This window comes from Xiphophorus maculatus, chromosome 3 (genome assembly GCF_002775205.1).
Source record: "Xiphophorus maculatus strain JP 163 A chromosome 3, X_maculatus-5.0-male, whole genome shotgun sequence".
NCBI lineage: Eukaryota > Metazoa > Chordata > Actinopteri > Cyprinodontiformes > Poeciliidae > Xiphophorus > Xiphophorus maculatus.
In genome coordinates, this window is record NC_036445.1 from 5,775,858 (window position 1) to 5,796,438 (window position 20,581).

The window sequence follows — 20,581 nt, forward strand, 5'->3', positions numbered from 1 at the left end:
AACCCACACATTCAGTAAGAAGTTAAAATCTTGAGTTGTTTTGTGTTTATCCCAGCTGGTAAGTATCTTGTATTTCATTTTCTTTAAGTCATCGAAGAGATGACAAGAAACACATGAAATAGACAGTGTCTTGTTTTTTGTAAAGACATTTTATGTTCTTAACATTGTCTGCTGTCAAATCTGAATGGGCAAAAGTTACTATAATTTTTGTTAAAACATACTGGGACAGAAGGTACCTATTATTTTACAGGTGGGAATATTTTAGTGTCTCATGATTTGATTAAAATTTTGGGTCACAATTCAATACTAAATCAATTTTCAATTTGAAGTGATTTTTCATAATGATTTCTACTTCAGTAGAAACTACTTTCTTCTCATGGCATAGATGATCTCTAAGCCAAAATAAAATAAAACAAAATTAATTTTCAATGGTTGTGCAATACTGACTGCACTACTTTTAAAACAAATCAAAATATCACACTTGCCCATTCCGCATTTCAAGTGTGGAATTTGAAAAATATTACAAAATAGTTCATGAAAAATAGTATCCATACGGTGCACTGGATTACTTTTCGAAATACTGTATTCATGTAATAAAAATTATCATTAGATATGAAAAACAAACTGAATATGTTTCTGATTTTGTAGTTTTAAAAATAAATTAAAAATTCTATATTTATACCGTCATGATGCCTTCCAGCAGGCCTGAATCTGGCTTAGGTGGAATTTGCCTTTCCATTGACCATTTCTCCACAATAGATGCAACCTGGGGATTTTCCACATTGAGGATGCGAAAGCCAGTCATGTTGACACCACAAAAGCGATATGGCTCAAGATCAATAGCCATCAAGTCCTTTTGAGAGACAAAAGAAAGAAATGAAAGGTTGTTATGCAGTCAGGCAGTACTGAACATCTTGTGTTTGAAGTACATACTCTGTATCATTGTCCTCATAAAGAGATAGATTTGGACAGCATCAAATAAAAACAGAGAAATATCTATTTAAGACAGAACAAATAATAATTTAAACTTTGCATTATAAATCAAATCAGACAGAGCACTAGAGTTTTAATTTTTTTCCCTAACATTGTCACATTTATATGAAAAATGGCTAAACAGCCCAAGCAACAAACATCCCATCCACTTTTTTCTGTTTAAATTGGATTTAAAATAGGCATTTTTTCAGGCTGGGAGATTATTAATTATTTGCTTGTAGCTTGGAAAATTAAAGAAAACACCAAAACAAATCATTTGTTTTGTATTGTATTAATATTCAGTCGGAGCCTTTGTTATTTCTGGGGCAGCGGTTGTATCTGATGTGTGAAGTCACATGTTGACACACGTCATGTGAAATTGGGCCGCGGGGCTTGGAAAAGACATTTGGATGAACATAGATATTTCATTAGCACCCTGTGGAGTAAGAGCCGGGGGACGGAGAACATGTAAGACATTCACTAAAGAATGGTCATTGTTACCCTCTGATAAAGATGTCCTTTTCCTTATTTTAGCGTGCAGAATAATTTCTCCTTTCTAAGTGAAGTAAAGAGTAACCCAAATTACCACAGCTGAAAATGTCTGAGGTATAGATTTGAAGTTAGGAAAGTAAACTAACGGAAACAGTATCTTTTGACTATAAGAATTCTACTTTATTTTTTCAATACAATGTTGAAACTAAGATGTTGAGATACAGCACTGAACATACTCGTGATTTTGTTCTGTATTTAAAAAAATCTAAGCAAGACAAATAAATGATGAGTAATAAAGTGCACTGACAGGAAAACCTATAAACAAATTAAGAAAAGAGAGTGCAAAAAATACTAAACAACAAAATATCTGAAATCTGTCAGTGTTAAGAGCGTATTTCTACTATCAACTGGCTAGCTGTAATTGAATGTATTACAATGTTTTTAATGCCAAGATATTAGATGTGACTTTAAACTCCTTAAATACCATTGAAAATATAATGTTAAAAGTGAAATTGGCACTGTACACTAAATCAAAAAGTTCATACTCATCGTGTGGGACTGTTTTTCAGGATATGGTACTGATGTACTTGAGACAAAGACCTGAAGATCAGTGTGTGTACAAGAAAACGCCAGAACCTCCCAGATTTGAAGGCATCAAAATCACACTTGAACAAAGGATGTGAACCGTTTCTCAATACAGGAGGCATCTTAACTTTGCTACAAAGTATTAAAGCAAAGCATGTTCAATCCTCTTTTACTATGTCATTCAGTTTTATTTCGCATAATATAAGTTAGGTAATAATTTGATTACTGAGACTAATACCAACATCTTTTGTGAATTCCACATGAATTATACAAGTAGAATTGTATTTATAGAGCAAATGGTGATTTGTTCTGTACCTGTTTTTCATATTACAGAAAGTCAGACAAATAAAAAACTTATGAAAAGTTCTAGTTTTCTTTTACCAGAACTAAGTATGACACACACACGCACACATGCAAAACAAAACACAAACGTAAAATGATCCTACATTTGCCTTATACAGAATTGTTTTCTCCAGTTTAAGATGCGTTGAGAGAATGCAAAAGTGTTACAGTAGGGGAAAACATAACTAAGTTCTTAGCCTAAAGCTCTCTAAGATCGCTGTGGCAAGACAAGAGCTATGACAGTTTCATTTCAAAGGACAAGGAAGTTATTACCCCCATAGCTCTGTGCTTTTGCCTTTTCACGCTCTAATAAGTCGGCACTTCCCTCACCTCTGAAGATAAAACATAGACATCAGTGAACTCCATCGAGAGGAAATTGTATTGCCATGTACACCGTGCAAGAATTCATTACTTTGGATCAAATAAAGTTGCCAGGTATAATCTTCTTAATGGGATATCTATCAGTAAGACACCATATTGCAGTTTTAGATAGGTATAACACTGATCCTATCAAGATACCCATGTCTTATGTACAAAAAAGATAGTTGGGAAAATGCAATAAAACAAATACATAAAAATGCTGTTGAATACACAAAAAGACAATACAAGAATAAAAAATAATTTTCAGATGTCCATATTAAAGCAAACCAGATGCTACATGAACATGACACACCACATAACAATGTCATTGCTACGCTGTCAACTGTGAGAAATGACACACATCATATCTGGACCCCTGTGTCATAACATATTATCACAACAGACTGGCCATGCCTGCAGAGACAGTGAGTGTGAGCGCTCAAGAGAGTCAGGAGACAAAGACAGTAACAGAGGGTGAAGGGAACAGCACAGAGCATGCTGCTTTGTATTCCAGTTCATTCTGCTGGTTCCCATTTAGGCAGGGTAACGGAGAAAAGCAATACCCTACGGACACTTGTGTTGAGTTTTTTTAATTCTATCATACAAGGTGAGAAGATCATTGCTATAAAGCCAGTTATTTTAAGTAGTTTACATTATTAGCAATAAAATAGTAAATAAAAAAAGAACTGGCTGGAATTTTTGTTTGTGTAGACATTTCTATTTTTAGACTTTGTACCGCGCAGGATTTTCTGAAGTTCATCATACGACAAGTGTCCTCATCCATGTGGATGCTTTACATCTTCATTGCTCTATAAGTCATCATTATCAACAAAATTAAATAAAAATATTTAACCTAAAATAAGTGATTGCATAAATATTCATCCCCTCCAAGTCAGTAGTGAATGAACAGAGTCTGCACAGTCAGGTTTCAATCAGACTTGAACATCTGACATTGCAATTTTACTCAATTTTTCCAAAAGTGTTAAACTTTTGTCAAATTGCGTGGGCAACCCAAGTCCAATGCTTCAAGTCCTTGTCTTGCTGAAAGTTAAATGTTCTCTTACAGTTGAAACAAGAAAACAATTTTTCTATATTTTGTTGCATTTATTTTATCTTCCACCTTTACAAGAGCTTCCAGGACCTGCAACAGAAAAACCTCCCCACAGCATGATGCTGTCACCACAATGCTTCGTGTGTTGTTGGGGATTTATGTGGGTGTGTATGTGTAGGGGCTTTCCCTATAAGAGGCGCAGCCCAGCTGCATGTCATGTGACTTTGGCCAGGAAGCCAAGCTGAGTTAGATTTCATGTCACCCATGTGTTTAGTAAATCCAGTTCAATCTGTATCCATCTTTGCCCGGACAAAGCATTGTGGGTAGGTTATGTTTAATATATATTATACATCATTATTTCTTACATCATGTCTGGTTGTTGAGGTGGATGTTAAATATGTTTGAATGTGTATTGCCTAGTTGCATTTCAGATGGCGAAGGCAGTATACTTTGCATTAGGGATAGTGTGCTTATAGTGATGTTCAGCGTTTATTGTTTACATCTTGTCTGGTTGACATAAAGCTTAACTTTGGTCTTGTCAGACCAAAGAACATTGTTAATATGAGTTTTCTTCAACATGGCAATGGTAGCCATTATTAAACAGATAATGGATGTTTCAAACACAGGTGTATTTATACTACAATCTATTGAAATGCACTCAGGTGATTTCAATTCCAGTCGTTGTTAGAATACCATCAACTATTGGCTGGTCCTCTGTTGAATTTTGTCAGTCACTTTAAAGAGGGTGAATATTTATGCAATAACCTGTTTTATGTTTGATATTTTTATTTCATTTTCATTATTTCATGGAAATAAGCTTCCACTTGAACTATAGTGTTTTTGAATTTTTGTCATGAAAAACACGTTTTGTTTATCATTATTTTTGGTTTGTAAAAGAAACAAAAATATAAAACATTCAAAGGGTGAGTACTTTTTAAAGGCACTGTACATGTTTGTACTCTGACCTGTAATTTTTGCAGTACGATGTTACCTATCATACTGCATAGGTAAGTATGATAGGTAACTTACCTATGCAAGGTTATGCAGAAGAGATGTTAAGCCTCTGTGGAGAAAATTCACCTCTGCAGCTAAAGACATCAAGCCAAATACCTGACATTGAAACTTTGTTTTATATATTTAGGTTGTAATCATTCATTTCACATTTTACCAAACTTCCCATTATTTTTAACTGTTTATTTTAATTCCCAAAGCAATCGGTCTAATCTTCATCAGTTTACGATGACGAAACCTTACATTTTTAATCTTAATCTGGTGTTTTGTGGTATTTCAAAGACTGCTGTTGACAGTCCTATGAAGCAGTGTTTACCAATGCAAACCTGGGACTCCATTGTGCCTCCAACTTGTCAAACTAAATTGATGTTATGGAGTGGATCCAAACTCCATTGGCAATTAGCCACTATTCATGAAAAATTCTAGCGGAGAAGAGATGAGAACAAACGAGACTATTTGCATTAACAAGCATGGTACATTACCAGAGTGGTGAAGATATAGTGGTAATACTCTGTCATCATCCCCATGGTCTGGGCCTGGAAGTATACAGAGACAAAAACATAGAATTAAAGGTGTGAATGAAATGAGCTGGGGTAGGGAAAATTATTATTTTGTCATTTGCAAGTGTTCATTATCCCAAACAGCGTCTTTACAACAAGCAGTCCCACAAAGATTCAATAAAAGAGCCATCAGTGATGGAGAAAACATTTGTTTTAATGAGATTATTGACTCTTATCATGATAGTTTTCCAAGCAAGATTCCACTACCACTGGCTAATGTTTCTTAAGCATAAGCAGACTGTTGATTTACCATATACTAGCATGTCTTTAATGTTTTTCTTTGTATTTAAACTGTTTGCAGATGGTTTGGGGCATTTGATGCCACCGCAACAGAGAAAAGAGTCTCCAATCATGGGCTTACTAGTCTTTGCATTATAACCAAACACTCCATCACTCCGACTTGTTTCACTCCATCTACATTCAAAGCACCGCATCCACCATGGTGTATGTGCTTTCCATTCTACTGTACCATGTGTTATATATAAAAAAAAAAAAAACATTCAAAACTCAAGGTTATGCAAAAGAGATGTTAAGCCTCTGTGGAGAAAATTCACCTCTGCAGCTAAAGACATCAGGCCAAATACCTGACATTGAAACTTTGTTTTATATATTTAATCCATTCAGAGGTTATTATTACTATTCAATATCTCCATTCAGACTCAAACAACGTACCATCTACTTATTTGATTATTTTTCAAATATTCTCATCAATAATATGGTTAAACCATGGGACAAAGGCAGTTATTTTGTAAATAAGAAACAGGCCTCCCTATCATTTTCATTTTCTTAATCAGAAATAGAATATAATTTGATAGATGCATGTTGAGTCACAATGAGATTTTTAAGAAAAAAATAGCCTGTCATTTTGTTAAGCATCATCGAATGTCAAGAAGAAAATCCAAAGGCATGATAGAGAGGTGATCTGTATTTTAACATGATTTAGCTCTGTAGTGCTGCAAAACATATTATTTTACGATTCATATTGTCATGCATGAATGATACATAGACTAGAAGTCAAGTACAATTATTATTCTTTTGCCTTGGAATCTGGTTGTAAAGCAATTCAGTGCGTATAGGCATCTAGATGTGGCGTACATGAAGTTCAAACACAGCAATAGAATTCAGAGGAAATTGGATTTTAGAGATTTTGAATATGGCACAGTTGCTGGTGGCAGACAGGCTGGTTGGAATTACTGGGATTTTCACGCACAAACATCTCTTGGCTTTATGGAGAATGGTCTATAATTTAAAAACTTTCTAGTGACCAGCATATGTGAAATGACAATTTTTTTTTATCATGTTAGGAGTTAGAAGGGAATGGGCAAACAATTTTATACAAGGTAATGTACAAATTAAAGTACATTAGTACATTAATTACTGGCTTAATTAACAACTTCTTCCAACCAAGGGACATAGAAAACCATCTCTGGAAGTCCAACATGTCAAATCTAGAAGCAAATGGCGGCAGATGACCAGAATGAGTGTTACTCCTGTTAGCAAAGGACAAGAAACTGAGACTACAATTTATAGAGGTTGCCCAAAACTGAATAACTGGACTGACTTTGTACACCCCTGACCTATGTACAAAAAATTCTAAAAATAGAAACGTTGGGTTACTTAACGTAATCCCTGATTCTTTCATAAAAGAGTGAGGTGTTTCACTATGGGAATCGCCTCAGTAGTTGGGTCACGCTGAGGCGATTCCCATAGTGAAACACCGAGCGAAGTTAGAAAAAGAACTGAACGTTTTGTCAGACAGCAATGTCTTTTAGAGCTACTTACTGTAGCAATATTAATTTCAAGGCTGAGGAACAAACAAAGGGTTGTTCCTGTCTAATAGATTGTTCTAATTGCTGCTGTTGCTTCATCTTATTGAGAAAAATTACACAAAGTGTTATGGCAGAGGAAAGGTTTTCCTAGTTTAACCCATAAAATAACAATATCGGGAAAAACATATCTGTTGCTTGATGCTATTATCATCACAGTTAGAGCATTTAATTGTCACTCCAGTAATCTTTTTTATTGAACATCTATTCAGTTGCTGTAATAAGTCATTATTTTTTATTGTTCCAAGGCACACGAACAACCTCTGGATAAAGAACTGATTAAAATGTGTCATATTGAAACTGAAACTTGATGGTGCAACTTTTTTGCCTCAAAGTTTTATCTCACGACTCCACAAGAAACTGACTTCTTTGCATTAGATGTGCGCTCTGGCTAGGAGCGATCATGTCATCTTCTATCACAGCAACAATAGAGGACTGAGCTATGTAAACAACTTTTTTGGCAATGATGCCTTTGGTAAGCATGTTAATATGAGTTGACAGAAATATATAGAAATGAGGGGGATTCAACAGCCTATTCTTGACATCTATAAAACATCAGACCACCTACACATTCATCACTTAGTGCAAAATGCTGACTGTTGACTGACATTCATATCAAATCATATTTATGTTGTGTTTCAATAAGCAAGCATAACATGGTGTTAGGTTTGGAATATGCAAATATGCTTTTGGATTGATCCACTTTCACTATGCAGCTTTGCATTCATAAACTGTGTGAAAGAATGCATCAAAACAATGAAATTCACAAAATGGAAATATAATCTACAGTCAAACAGGTTGTGACTAATGAGAACCTTAAGATATAAAGGAGGCAAATATAATGGTGCAGTGCTGCATGTATATAATTTTAATGTGTCTTGGATGTTTCTGTATAAATAAGAAAATTAATTTATATTCTATACAAAAAATAGAGACCTTCACAGAACAGATGTCTTGATGCTGACAATAATTTACACACAGCTTGACTCCGCTTATGATTAAGTGATTTCTAAAGGCAATTTGTGACTCTAGATTTTAATTAATGGTATTACACTTAATTTTGGCTGAATACATATATAAATGTTACCCATCCAAGCTCTAATTGTAAAAAAAAAAAAAAAAAACATGTATCCACTGCTTTCACTCAACACTACATTATTGCACTACTTTATGTTGGTGCATCACATGGAGTACATTGAAGTTTTTGACAAAATATGAAAATGTTTAAGAGACATTAATGCTTTCAGCAAGGTAATGCATGAGTGCATCAAATATTGCTTTAATCCCTATAAAAAGCAATGGAACGCCTGCATTCCGTTTTTCCATTGGAGAACAGGAGAACAGTCTCTTCTTTAGTGCATCTCAAAATGTGCAGCTGATGTTTTACAGATCTCACAGCATTAGAATCATGGCTGAGGTAACTGAAGCTGGAACTGGTTAGATGGGAACCTAAAGTTGTCTAGTCTTCCGGTTTGATAAGGTTATCTATAAGAGTTTAGAACTCACCTGTTTGAGAATTTGTGCAGCCATGTGGTGACTGCAGTCAAAGATGATGCGGAACTCCCGACTTCTCTTCATTTCCTTAAGAAGAGGCCTTGTATCCTCTGTATCTAGAGGAAGCTGGCGGATCTTTAATCGAATGTTATACCTTGATGGGGCCATTATCAGCTCCTGTAACCTTATTAAACCTTGCAGAAAACAACACAAATAAAGGCACAGCTTTTTCTGTTACTAGAGCATAGCAGTTTTATACACACATACATTTCTGTTTAAAAATATGCAGTTATTTGTAGTCTCCTCACCTGTGCTGTCGTCATATACAACAGTGGCTGTTTTCCATTTAAGATACTGCACAAGGTCCAGAATGGCATAACTTAATGATGAATAATCTGGGTATAAATTGGCATAAAAAGTGTCCCTGTTGTCCATTGGGTGATGTTTCCACCGCACCTGGATGTGTGGCACTTCCAGTGCATTGCAGATGGACTGCACAGCATTTGAAGATGAGCTATGTGAAGGTCCAAATATTGCAACCACTCCTAACGACAGCTGGTCACAAGCTAATGGAAGGAAAGAGATGAGAGCTTGATAATGGGTACGCTTGCTGTACAGCACCAAGAACAAGAAAACTCTAATACAAGATTTTAAATGCAAATGTTAGTTATTTATTTCAGAAAAACTGTGCACATAGGGGGCTCTGATATTGTTCCTCTAAACTAGAGTTGAAATAAAAACTTCCAGACAAACACAACCACTGACTTAACAGTTGTTTATGTTGATGCTAATGCATTTGTCAGGGGCTTTGATCAAAAATGACTTACAAATGACGACATAACAAAGCAGTCAAAATTAAGGTAACAATTGTTGTTCAGAAAACAGCCATTTACACTCTAAGTTATGATGGTCAGTCAAAATGGGTCATTGTTAACTGTCACATAGCTTGTCTTAAGTCAGTCCTGAACAAGAGACACCAGATGAAAGTTAGTTGGGACGATGAGAGGAAGGTCTAGACTGTTACTCAATGGTCCAAACTCCTCTTTACTAAAGTACTTTTGAAAGAATACATTGTCGTTATAACGAGATGAGTTCTTTTAAGTAATTTTTTTCTCGTTTTAACTATAAAGTGTCGTGTCATAACAAGATTCAATTCTCATTTTCACAAGAAAGTTTCCTGTAGAAACTAGAGGAGTTTTATAAATTATTTTAACAACAAAGTCTCTCATTTTAACAAGATATAAGATTACACTCTTCTGACTACTTGCGACTTGCAAAAAAGGCATAGAGGGGATCACCATAACTCTCTTTCCTCTCACCCTTTCTTTAAGACTACATCTAAAAATCCCAAGAGGTTTTGCTATTTACTGTTATGACCTTTCCTACTTAAAAAATAATATATTTTGGTTTCATTGAGAGATAAATTTTGGTATAATGAGTTTTTTTAATCTCATTAAAACTAGATTTTTTTTTTTTTTACAAGTTTTACATTGCATTATAAAGAGAAAGTTTTCTTGTTTAAATAAGGTAATGCTCCCAAATTTATTTCTTGGATTTTGCAGTTGAATGCTTGTTAATGAAATGACCGTCATTAAAAAATACTTCAATAAATAACATCACTTACCTTTTCTTGATGCCTCAAAGCTGTCGTAGATATTAATCCTCTGTATGTCGTATGTTAGTGTTGTGTTTGGCAACAAAGTCCTGTTTCTGTTTATATTATTCACAGCAAATTTAAAGGCAAGTTCTTCTGCACTAACAAGTGAAACAGGTCCGTCTGTTTGTTCGAAAATCCCACCTGAAAAACAGAAGACAAAAGCACACAAGGCGGTCATGAGATCAGCTCTCTAACATAAAGAGAGGCGAAAAAAAGATATACTGGCATAGTTTTGGATAGTCATAGACAGGAAAATATTGAGAGACATTTGCACGTAGGAATAGCAGTAAAGGCAGCAGTGCACATTACATGAGGTATTGAATTTGCTCTGCAAACATTCAGGAACCCTCTCCATTTTCAGGGAATACTAAAAAAAAACCCAATATGAGCTTTGAAGTCTAAGGCCGTAATGGATTTAAGGAGCGTGTATGTAGGTGTGTGTGTTTGTGCTTGTATGTATACTCCATCAAACCAGCAGAATATCTTAAGCTCTTGTCTCTCCATTAGGATATCCTTTCATTTCACCTGAATGCCACATTGGTAGAGCAAATAACTGGACTTCAGCACTGTTCTTTTACATAAAATTCAAAGTAAAGCCTTTTTTTCCTTTTAAGATGGCATAGACTAGACTACAGCTCAAAACTTACAAAACATGTCTATATCAACATCAAAGTAAAGTGTTGCTTCAGATAGTAGTGAGTGCTAGACCATCAGTTCAGTTCTACACCCTACAGTGTAGCGAGAGAGAGAAAAACCTGTTTTATTTTAATATTTCAAGCATTTCTCAAGTTTCCTCAAGTTAATCCATAAAATAAGGACCTATAAAAACATTAAAACATATTAAATAAAACAGTCTTGCTACCCAATGCACTGGCAGCCTGCCCACTTCTCACTCAAAGACAGCTAGAAATAGATACCATCATTTTAGGATTTTTATAGATAGACTGATAATAAAATGCACTTCAGTGATTTTTAAATGCATGTTGGTTGGCAAGCTGTGCAGAAAGCATGCATGTTTTGTCTCCATCAACTAGGTTCAGACAGAATTTTAGTTGGACATTTGACCACCCTTTTCTCAAAAATAGCAGACTTCCTTTGAACTGTTTCCCTGGCACAGAATCAGTTTTTAGATCACAAATTTTCAGTAGAGATCAGGGTCAATCTAAAAGGTTAATATTAGCCTACATTTGCAGTTCGAAGACGTGGCCCCAAAATGTGAATTTGACTTCAGTCTTCAAGTGCTGACAGTATATTTATATACTTTACAACTGCAAGAATGTGAAGAACATGTACACATTGCTCTTTTTCCCTGTTCTATATCTCATACACATATATACAAGGGGAAAGAAGAATGTGTACATGTTGTGGTCTTACTTTACTCTTCTTGTGAGGTGTTCTTTGTGTTCATCAGAAACTGCATGGGGAACAATCTGTCTCAGTGGTGGTTGGTTTTTGCATAAACTGCTTTGTAGCAGTTATCGATCTTCAGGTATACATTTAAACAATTTGAAACCAGGATGTGTGGAGTTTGCAGAATTTTTTTTTTTTTAACCTGGTACACATTTCTTACTCATTCACAAAGTAACCATCCAGACTGCTACTGCTGCGAAAACAGCTAAAAACATTCAACACATTCAAACATGATGCCTGATGTTTAAAACTAAAATATGTGAAGAAGCACAACTCATGGCTAATTGGCAAGACTATGAATGTAGCATCTTCTGTCAAATGGAAGACAACAAAGTCTCCCTGTGGCTTGGCAACAGCCTAAGAAGACAGCTCAGACAGCTTCTTAAAAGATGTTTGCAGAAACATCAGTTTACGAAGAGAGATTCGTTCCTCAACCTCCACTCTCATCAAATTATCCCCCTCTGTCAGAAACCAAAATGTCTCTGCTCCTCTTCTGTCAACAAAGTTAAGAAAGACAATTTCCACTTTTATCAGCGACTGAATGTCTGTCATCAGGTTTACTTTTATTCATCATTTGAGTCACAGACACAACCTTTCAAACCCTTTCCACATTTCAATGCTTAAAAATATGTATAACTAAAGTGAAGTTATAGTTTCGGTTCCCCTATTTCTTTGACTATTAAGAATATCATCTCTGTGAGAATTCAAATTTTATAAAATAATAACTGATTTAAAAGGTTCAATTGAAGTTGCTGGTGGTAATCTATGGACACCACCAAATAATTAAAAAATCCAGCTTTGAAAATGGAAAAAGCCTCAATTAGATTAAAAAAGGAAGTGGCTAATGATCAACAAATATCAAGTAACAGATAATTGAAACCATATCATACATGATAGGGAGAAATCCTTAAGATAGCCAAGTTATAAAAATGTCGACACAGAAGTGGCATCTATTAGAGTGTAACTACATTTTGTATAATTGTATAATTTTTTATTGAAGTTTTGAATATTTTGATTATCACAAAAATCTATAAACAGAGCTCTAATAAGAGTTTGTAAAAAAAAAGTAATTTATTAAATTTTAGCATAAAATAAAATTTAAACTTATTTTCTTTATGTAAAGGTAACAGACTAAAACTAGAAACATCCTAGGATAACTTAAGGCGGCTGCGTCAAGTGATCTTGATTTGAAGTTCGGATCGGACTTGAAGTTGGTGCTGTTAAAGCTTTGTCCTGACATTCTGCTCCTTTAATTTATTTTACCATTTTTACATTGCTGTGCGATATGATTTTTGAAACATTTCTTTTCTACAGTGGGAGTCTGAAACTGCATCACCATACATACTGATGAAGGAGAATATGTTTAAAATATATTTTGAGATCTATGGTGAAGTTTCAGACAGCAACCAACTAAAACTCTTCAGCATCACCTTTACTTCTCTGAAGCACAGAAAAATTAATGGAGGCTACAACAAATACTATTTTGCAACCAGTGTTTCGTATGCCTGCTAAGGTGTTCAAACAAAGTGGTGCAGCAAGGTGAGCTTAGTGAAAGAGAACAAGGGAAGACAGAGTACGCTAATAAAAATATAATTAGTTGTGGTGATAAATAATACTGGAAAATCTGAGAGCATTTCCAGATTTGCATCCTTATGAGAGATGTATTCAAGGAAGTACACACAGTTTATGTATAACATAACACAAAATAAGTGAATAATACACAGGGGCGCCGCCAGGAATCTTGGGCCCCATGACAAAAAATTAGATTGAGCCACCCCATGCAGCTACTGTTACAATTTCTTGAGTCTATTTGACCCATAAAAAGCAGCATAATTTTAAAGGCTTGCAACTGCCTTGCTTTCTTTGGTTCAATACTAGCACAATATTTACTGCTCATTAATTTTACATGCAACAGTCTGCATACAGTATGCAAGTAGGTTGCTTAAATTTTTTCTATTAGTTTTAGATTACTGAAATAACTGTTGCTCGTCTGTCCCCACGAGCAACATAGGCAATGTGCAAAATATACATGAAGCAATTCAGACTTCTCAAAAATGCTATATTGTTGCATTTTATTCAAGCAGCAGTATATAACTTTAATAAAAAATATGTTTTCTCCGTATTTGTTAAAATTGTCACCATGTCGTGACAGTTTATGAGACAGATAACTTGTGAGAACAATCAATCTCCTCCACCTCCTCCCTGAACTACTATAACTGGCTAAAGTAATGCACTGTTCCGACTAAAAACAACCAATCAGAACCAAGAGGAGGGTCTTAGTGCTGTCAGTCAACTTCATTCACTCACTGCTAAATTTGCTAATGGTGGATAAACAACTTATTGTTACAGGAAAATCATTTATCTGCCATCATTGGTATCTATGCCAACTAGACTGAGTATTCACAACAGGCTGCACTAGCTACAGCATAGCACAGAGCAGAGGGGAGTGAGGATGAGCAGCCACAAGATTGTGGTTGACAGCGCTAAAACCCGCCTCCTGCTTCTCATTGGTTGTTTCTAGATAGCACTGGGAGAAGGCAGATGAAACACAGACTATCTCTCATGCCATACTTTCACAACATTATGAGTTTTAACAAATATGTAAATTTTTATTTTTTTTTTTATAAAACTTACATACTGCAGCTTTAATTTCACTTAGGAGAAGACAGGTTAGAAGGGACGTGGGATAGAACTGCTGCTGACTGACTCATCTGTTGTTAAGTGTGGTAAAAGGTACAGGTACAAGTTAAATATATGAATATATTCGTAATTTATTTCCTTCGTTCACTAAATGCTGGTGAAATGGAGGCAAACAATAGTCTGTAGCTAAGCTAACTATGCTAAATGGTTGATAATCTCACACAGTTTAGACACCTCTCAGGGAAAACCTGGGTTTTCTTTGACACTCTTACCTTTTTCTCTCTCATCTCTATTTTTTTATTTATTTTATTTGAAAACCTGATTTTATAATTGTTCTTAGCATAGTAACTGCCCCAGTTGTTCTTGTCTTCTACTGACTGCTGCTGAACACCGTCTCAAGAGCGCTAAGCATAGGGTGGCCACCCCTCCCGTAAAATACGGAATGTCCCGTATTTGGCTGTTAAATGCCCGCGTTCCGTATCGATTCAATACGGGACGTGATTTGTTCAGTAATTCTATAAATGGCCAATAGAAAACATGTCTATCACAAACATATCAACACTAAGTGTAACAATAATGACGAAAATAAAACACGGAAAATACTAAGGTCAGCTAAATTGTCATGGTGGGAGCTAAAGGACCCCCAGAACACTGCGGACCGACACTGTTGTGGTTGCCAGTGAGCTGCTATCAACCCACGTTTTTTTAAAATGTCCTTGATCCGATACTTCACCATGTCCTTAGAAGCAAGAACTCTTAAAGATACAGACGTGAGAGGGAAGAGGCAAATCCCAGGCTGAACAATGTCAGTGAGGATGAATATAGGGCACTTAAGTGTGATACCAGACAGAATGGATCAGAGAGGAACACAGACGCAGACCCGTCAGAACCTAAAGAACCACATGTCAGCGACATGGTCTCTTCATCCCTCAATCATCTCCTGCAGGCTGATATGGTACAAAACGTTTAGCCATGATTAAGTTTCTTATTGTGCTTTTAGACTATTGTGGTTTGATTATTTGCTTATTGTATAATAGTATCAGACAAAAATAATATAAATGGCAATGTATATTTAAATACACTTTTAAAAGGTTTATTAGGGTTGGATGTATGTTTTATTTAATTGTTTAAATATATTTTATGAATACATTGTTTAGTGGTTATTTAATGTATTATTTCACTATTATTTTATTAATACGGCTTACCAGTTTTATAAGCTGACTTTCTATCAATGAAGAAAAAACACGCTAACCAAAAATACACCAGACACAGACCTGCCGCCTATGGGTGGTGTTTTTTAGATGACCTTCTGCCTATTGACATAAAGTACCAAGTATAGTCATTGCATTGTATACAGTTGTTAATAAATTATGCTGATCTACTGTCATTTGAATTTATAAGTAGAAATCCCTTCCAAAACTTGTTGCAGCACATTGATAGTAAGTTGTCAGATAAAAGCTACTGCTGTTCTCCTCTATTAATCAATTTGGGTGTTTGGAAACATTTCTGGTAGTTAATAACATGAATTTTCAAGCTATCGGCACCATGCTTTTTAAGCAGCATCATATCTTGAAAAAGTGGTATTTTTATTCAGCATTATTACTCTGAGAATCTCACACCAGTCTATCTTGTATAAAACAGGGTACAAATGTAATTCATGTTGGATGCCTTAGGATTATAAAAATCTAAAAATGTTTATTTTACAGTGAGAAGCAACACTGCGTCATCTTTGTGTTTTAGTTGTGTGGTGGATTTTGCACTTCCATGGTCCATGATATTAATACTACCTGTCAGGATGGTATTATTTTACTAATCCCAGAAAATGTCTGGTTGTAGAGAGCTAAGCTTCAGAACGGTGACAGTGACCTGCTGAGGCCCCTGATCAGATCCTGTGTGCCTGGATCACAGAGTCATATACCTCAGTTTCTGTGGGGGAAATGGTAAACCTGGAAGCCAAGCTCATCTTACTATTTATGACTCAAAGCCTCCTCTGGATGGCAAGGGGGATGTGATGCATAAACCTGCCCAGTGGAATGCGTCACATTAAAATAAATGAATCCTTCAATTTCATGGGGAAATCTCATTAGAGTACATTAAGTAATTGCTGGAGTATATAGTAATTTGACTGTTAAGAGGATAAAATGTGCATTGCTCAGAAGCACTCTAAAAAATTTAATAAACACTAGGAATCCCGCTTCTTGGGAGGAAAATCCTGCAGATAATTTGCTCTGCCTTTCTCCAGATATCTGCCATAAGCACAATACAGAGGGCTTTATGCAGTAGACCTCCCGCAATGCCATCAAATAAAGGACAAGCTGTTCCTTTTAGCCTCATAGGAGATTCTGGTCTAATGATGCAGAGATTGGATGTTTACTAGGCCCCGTTTAAACAACTACGCTGAGTGTTCGTTATCGTAGTGGGCGTGCATGAATTGAGATGCATGAATTTCAGATTTTGTTCCTCGTGAATCACAGTCAAAAGGCTTTAAATTAGCATGTCTCCAATAGACAGGAACACAAAGGCCTTTAATTAGTCTCTAAGGTTTTACCACAATATATAAATCAGACACTAATTGCAGCTGTTTCCATAATTTGTCCTTTGAGGACTTTGTGGATCATCTCTGTTTGAAAGCCACATAAGGATATGCGTGAATAGCAGATGATTAAAACTTTAACTGCCTGGATCACCTAAACTTAGTACACCTCAGCAGAGTGTCACTACTGGGTTTCATCATTGCCACTAAGGTGATTTACTACATAAGGCCATGTTTAAGTAGTTTAAACTGTGCATAGAAAGAAAATTTGTCACTATCAATAATGTGATGCACCTCATAACTTGGTGAGTCCTTTATTTGTTTATGTGTTGCCCTTCTTAAAAATCTGCTCTATTGAATGCTACACTTGTCTCTTGCCTTCAGGTGAAAGATTTCTAGCATGGTGAGGAAGTATTTGCCCACTGTTTTCTGATTTTATTTTTGATATATAAACAAATCTAGCACTGTTGTCTGGCAGCAAGAAGGTCCTGGGTTTGATTCCCAGCCTGGGGTCTTTCTGCATGGCGTTTGCATGTTCTCCCTGTACATGCGTGGGTCCGGCTTCCTCCGAAAACATGACTGTCAGGTTAATTGATCTCTCTAAATTCTCCCTAGGTGTGAATGTGTGTGTGTATGGCTGTTTGTGCTGTCTTTCTCTGTGATGCCCTGCGACAGAGTGGTGACCTGTCAAGGGTGTACCCCGCCCTCTTGCCGGAAACGTTCGCTGGAGATATGCACCAGCACCTCCTGACCCCACTAGGGACAAGGATGGATGGATGGATAAACAAATCTGACTATCATACAAAGATAACCTGAGGAAACGTAAAACCAGCTTTCCAATGATGACCTAGTTTTGAGAGAAAACACAGATTTACGTCTACATCAAAACCTTCATATTGTTTTTTTTTTGTTTGCTTTTTCAGTAATTACAGACTATCAAGCAATCATCCTCATGTTTCCTCTCGGTACAATGTTCTTTTTCTGTAATGTGTTAGCTTTGTGATGGACTTAAATAGAAACACCTTACAAAAAGTTTCACTGTTGTTTTTCCTGTCCATACAATACTGAGTTATTGTTTTCTGAACCTTTTACTCCTGGGAATGCTCTCCATGGTTGCATGTTTTCTCCATTTGTGGGCAACGGCTCTTACTGTGGTTTTCGGCCTTGGAAATAGCTTTGCAGTGTTTTTTCAGACTAATCTGTTTTTTATGACTTTGTTTTTTATCTATTTGGGAATTTCTATGATATTCCCAAATATCATAGAAATATTTTTATCCTCTTTTATGAGGATAAACGATTTCTGAAATCTTTTATCTCATTTCATGTATTCAGAAAGGTTTTATTAAAATAATTTCTTGACTGTACAGATGTGGCAGAAATCAGGCCTGAGTTTGACCTATTAAATTGAAATAGGGTTTCCAAAAATGTGGTTAATCAGTTAATTAATGGTTTAACAAGGTATGCCACTTCTTTTTCACAAAGGGGCAGGTTGTTGGTGAATAGAAGAAAAACGTTAAAATCATTCAATACAAAAATAAAGACATTCAATAATGAATTCAAAGTTTTAAACATTTAATTTTATGGCTACTATATCTTGCACCAGGTGTTAAAAGATTAAAGCTGAATCAGTGGTGTCAAAACTTTGCTTGAACACTTACATAACATTTAAAAATTTGCAGCAAGATACACATGAAAAAAAGAGAAGGTTAAAAATAGATGAGACTGACTGCCAAAAAGCAGCTAAAATAAAAAAAAGATGCACAGTATGTGTGTTTTATTAAATATTAGTAATAGAACAAATAATAAGTATACAATTATTGCAGTTTTAAAACAGATAATTTTAAATTAAATGATCCATAGTCACATTAAATATATGACTAAAGCCCCTCTTTAATGTTGATAAAAGGTTGTTATTTGAGGGAATAAATTATACATTAAAACATGTGGTCTGTGTAAAAATGAAAGCCCTCAGTAACTTGTGGTATGAATAAAAATGAGGCTGAATTTTAATCTCAAACAGAACCAGTGGGTGCTGCGAGGTCTGCTGGGCCTGAAGGAACTGACAGAGACATGCTGTGTCGAGTCAGAATTAGAGGTTTCACATTTTAAATGTATATGCCCGCCCAAAAATTGATGTAGCAGCATGGAAGCTTCACATGTCATGTACCCGCAAGCAACACAGGCCTACACTTAGGCATAAACCCCCAACCTCTGCTGCTACGTAGCAGCAGGCGGCTGTAAGACAGCTTAGTTAATTTGTTTGGAATCATGAAGATACCACTGGAATATAAAACTTTTGGAATGTGATCCTATGTGGTAGGAAAACCGTATTAAAATCAATGAAATAAGACAAAATGACATCAGTGTCTCCAATCCAATTACTGAACTCCAAATTCAGGTTGTCTGAGAATTATAAAATCACATGAGTAAATAAAAAAGAATCTTAAAGTAAACCCTTTATAAAAAATATGTCCTTGTACTATGACAGTGAATGCATTCAATTTTTGCATTAATCAAACACCAATGCAGCATGGCATGGAGGTATTTAGGTTGATTTAATAATAGCCTCAGCTCTTCTCCATGGTTGGATCTCTTGACAATGCTCCATTGATTCTCTATGGGGTTTAAGTTAATCAAGCACAGTGATACCATAATCATTAAAGCAAGTAAAAGTACTTTTGGTACTACAGGCACACTCCACAACCTGCTGGGAAAAAAGAAATCAACAAAAAGCATGACATTTGCATAAAATGTGTTAGCAGCTGGAAGTATGAAGCGCTCTAAAATTGTATTCAGAAAACACAGTTGACCAATACCAGCAGATCACATGAGGCTCCAAATCTTCAATGACTTTGGACATTTCACAGTAGACCTAAATCTACTTGGACACTTTGCCTCACCTCTCTTCCTGCAACCTTAGTGACTAAGAATTAGAAATAAAATGTGCAGTCTATAAATGAATAAAAAAAGGACTGTGAGACACTGAATAGCAGTCCAGCCCTATTGCTCCTTGCCCTTAGTATGATGCTTCTTATGTTCTCTGTGTTTCAACCAAAGATCTTTTACATTAGGATTCATCACCTGGAGCATAGAGAAACCTTTAACATTCACCTAAAATATTCCCAGCATGTTCTTGCTATAAAAATCACAGTGGAGTTTTTTCCCCCTCTTTTTATTCCTTCTGTCAAACAAGATGCACACTCAATATAAATGTAGCAACCACAATTTCAAACTGAAGGAAAGGTCGAATTTGCTAGCTGAACTTTTTTGCTACTGAGGTAGCAAAAAAATGGCAGCGCCCCTGCCCTTGTCCAACATGAAATTTGTGCTGGGGTGAGGCAAGATCAATGACCTTTTCTATAATTTTCTTGCCAGTAGGAATCTGGCCATACTGTATCTGCAGATACTGCCAGCTATTTTTAGACAGGTTTCAAAAGGAGGTGTTTAACTTGGGCCCACTTTAGTAGAATGAAATCCATGTGCAGATATTGTTCTTATCAAGAGCTAAAATCCATTATTTATGGATAGATACTTAAAATAAAATAATTCATCATTCTGAATCTGACCAACCATCAATTTTTAGAACTAATTTTTGTTTAAGGAAAAATTGACAATGCATTTTATGCACACTGAAAATACATATTCTTG

At 35.6% G+C, this 20,581-nt stretch overlaps 1 protein-coding gene across 1 annotated transcript in view; it reads right to left on the reverse strand.

Moving 5' to 3' along the window:
• The window catches only part of grik3 (glutamate ionotropic receptor kainate type subunit 3), a 117,580-nt gene that overhangs the window by 42,908 nt on the left and 54,091 nt on the right, over positions 1–20,581 (reverse strand). Inside the window, exons 2-6 of the mRNA XM_023331239.1 lie at positions 10,318–10,491; positions 9,002–9,259; positions 8,706–8,887; positions 5,296–5,349; positions 683–853 (exon numbers count right to left, since the gene is read on the reverse strand). Coding sequence (XP_023187007.1) covers positions 683–853; positions 5,296–5,349; positions 8,706–8,887; positions 9,002–9,259; positions 10,318–10,491 — 839 coding nt within the window. The remainder of the gene's footprint in view (positions 1–682; positions 854–5,295; positions 5,350–8,705; positions 8,888–9,001; positions 9,260–10,317; positions 10,492–20,581) is intronic.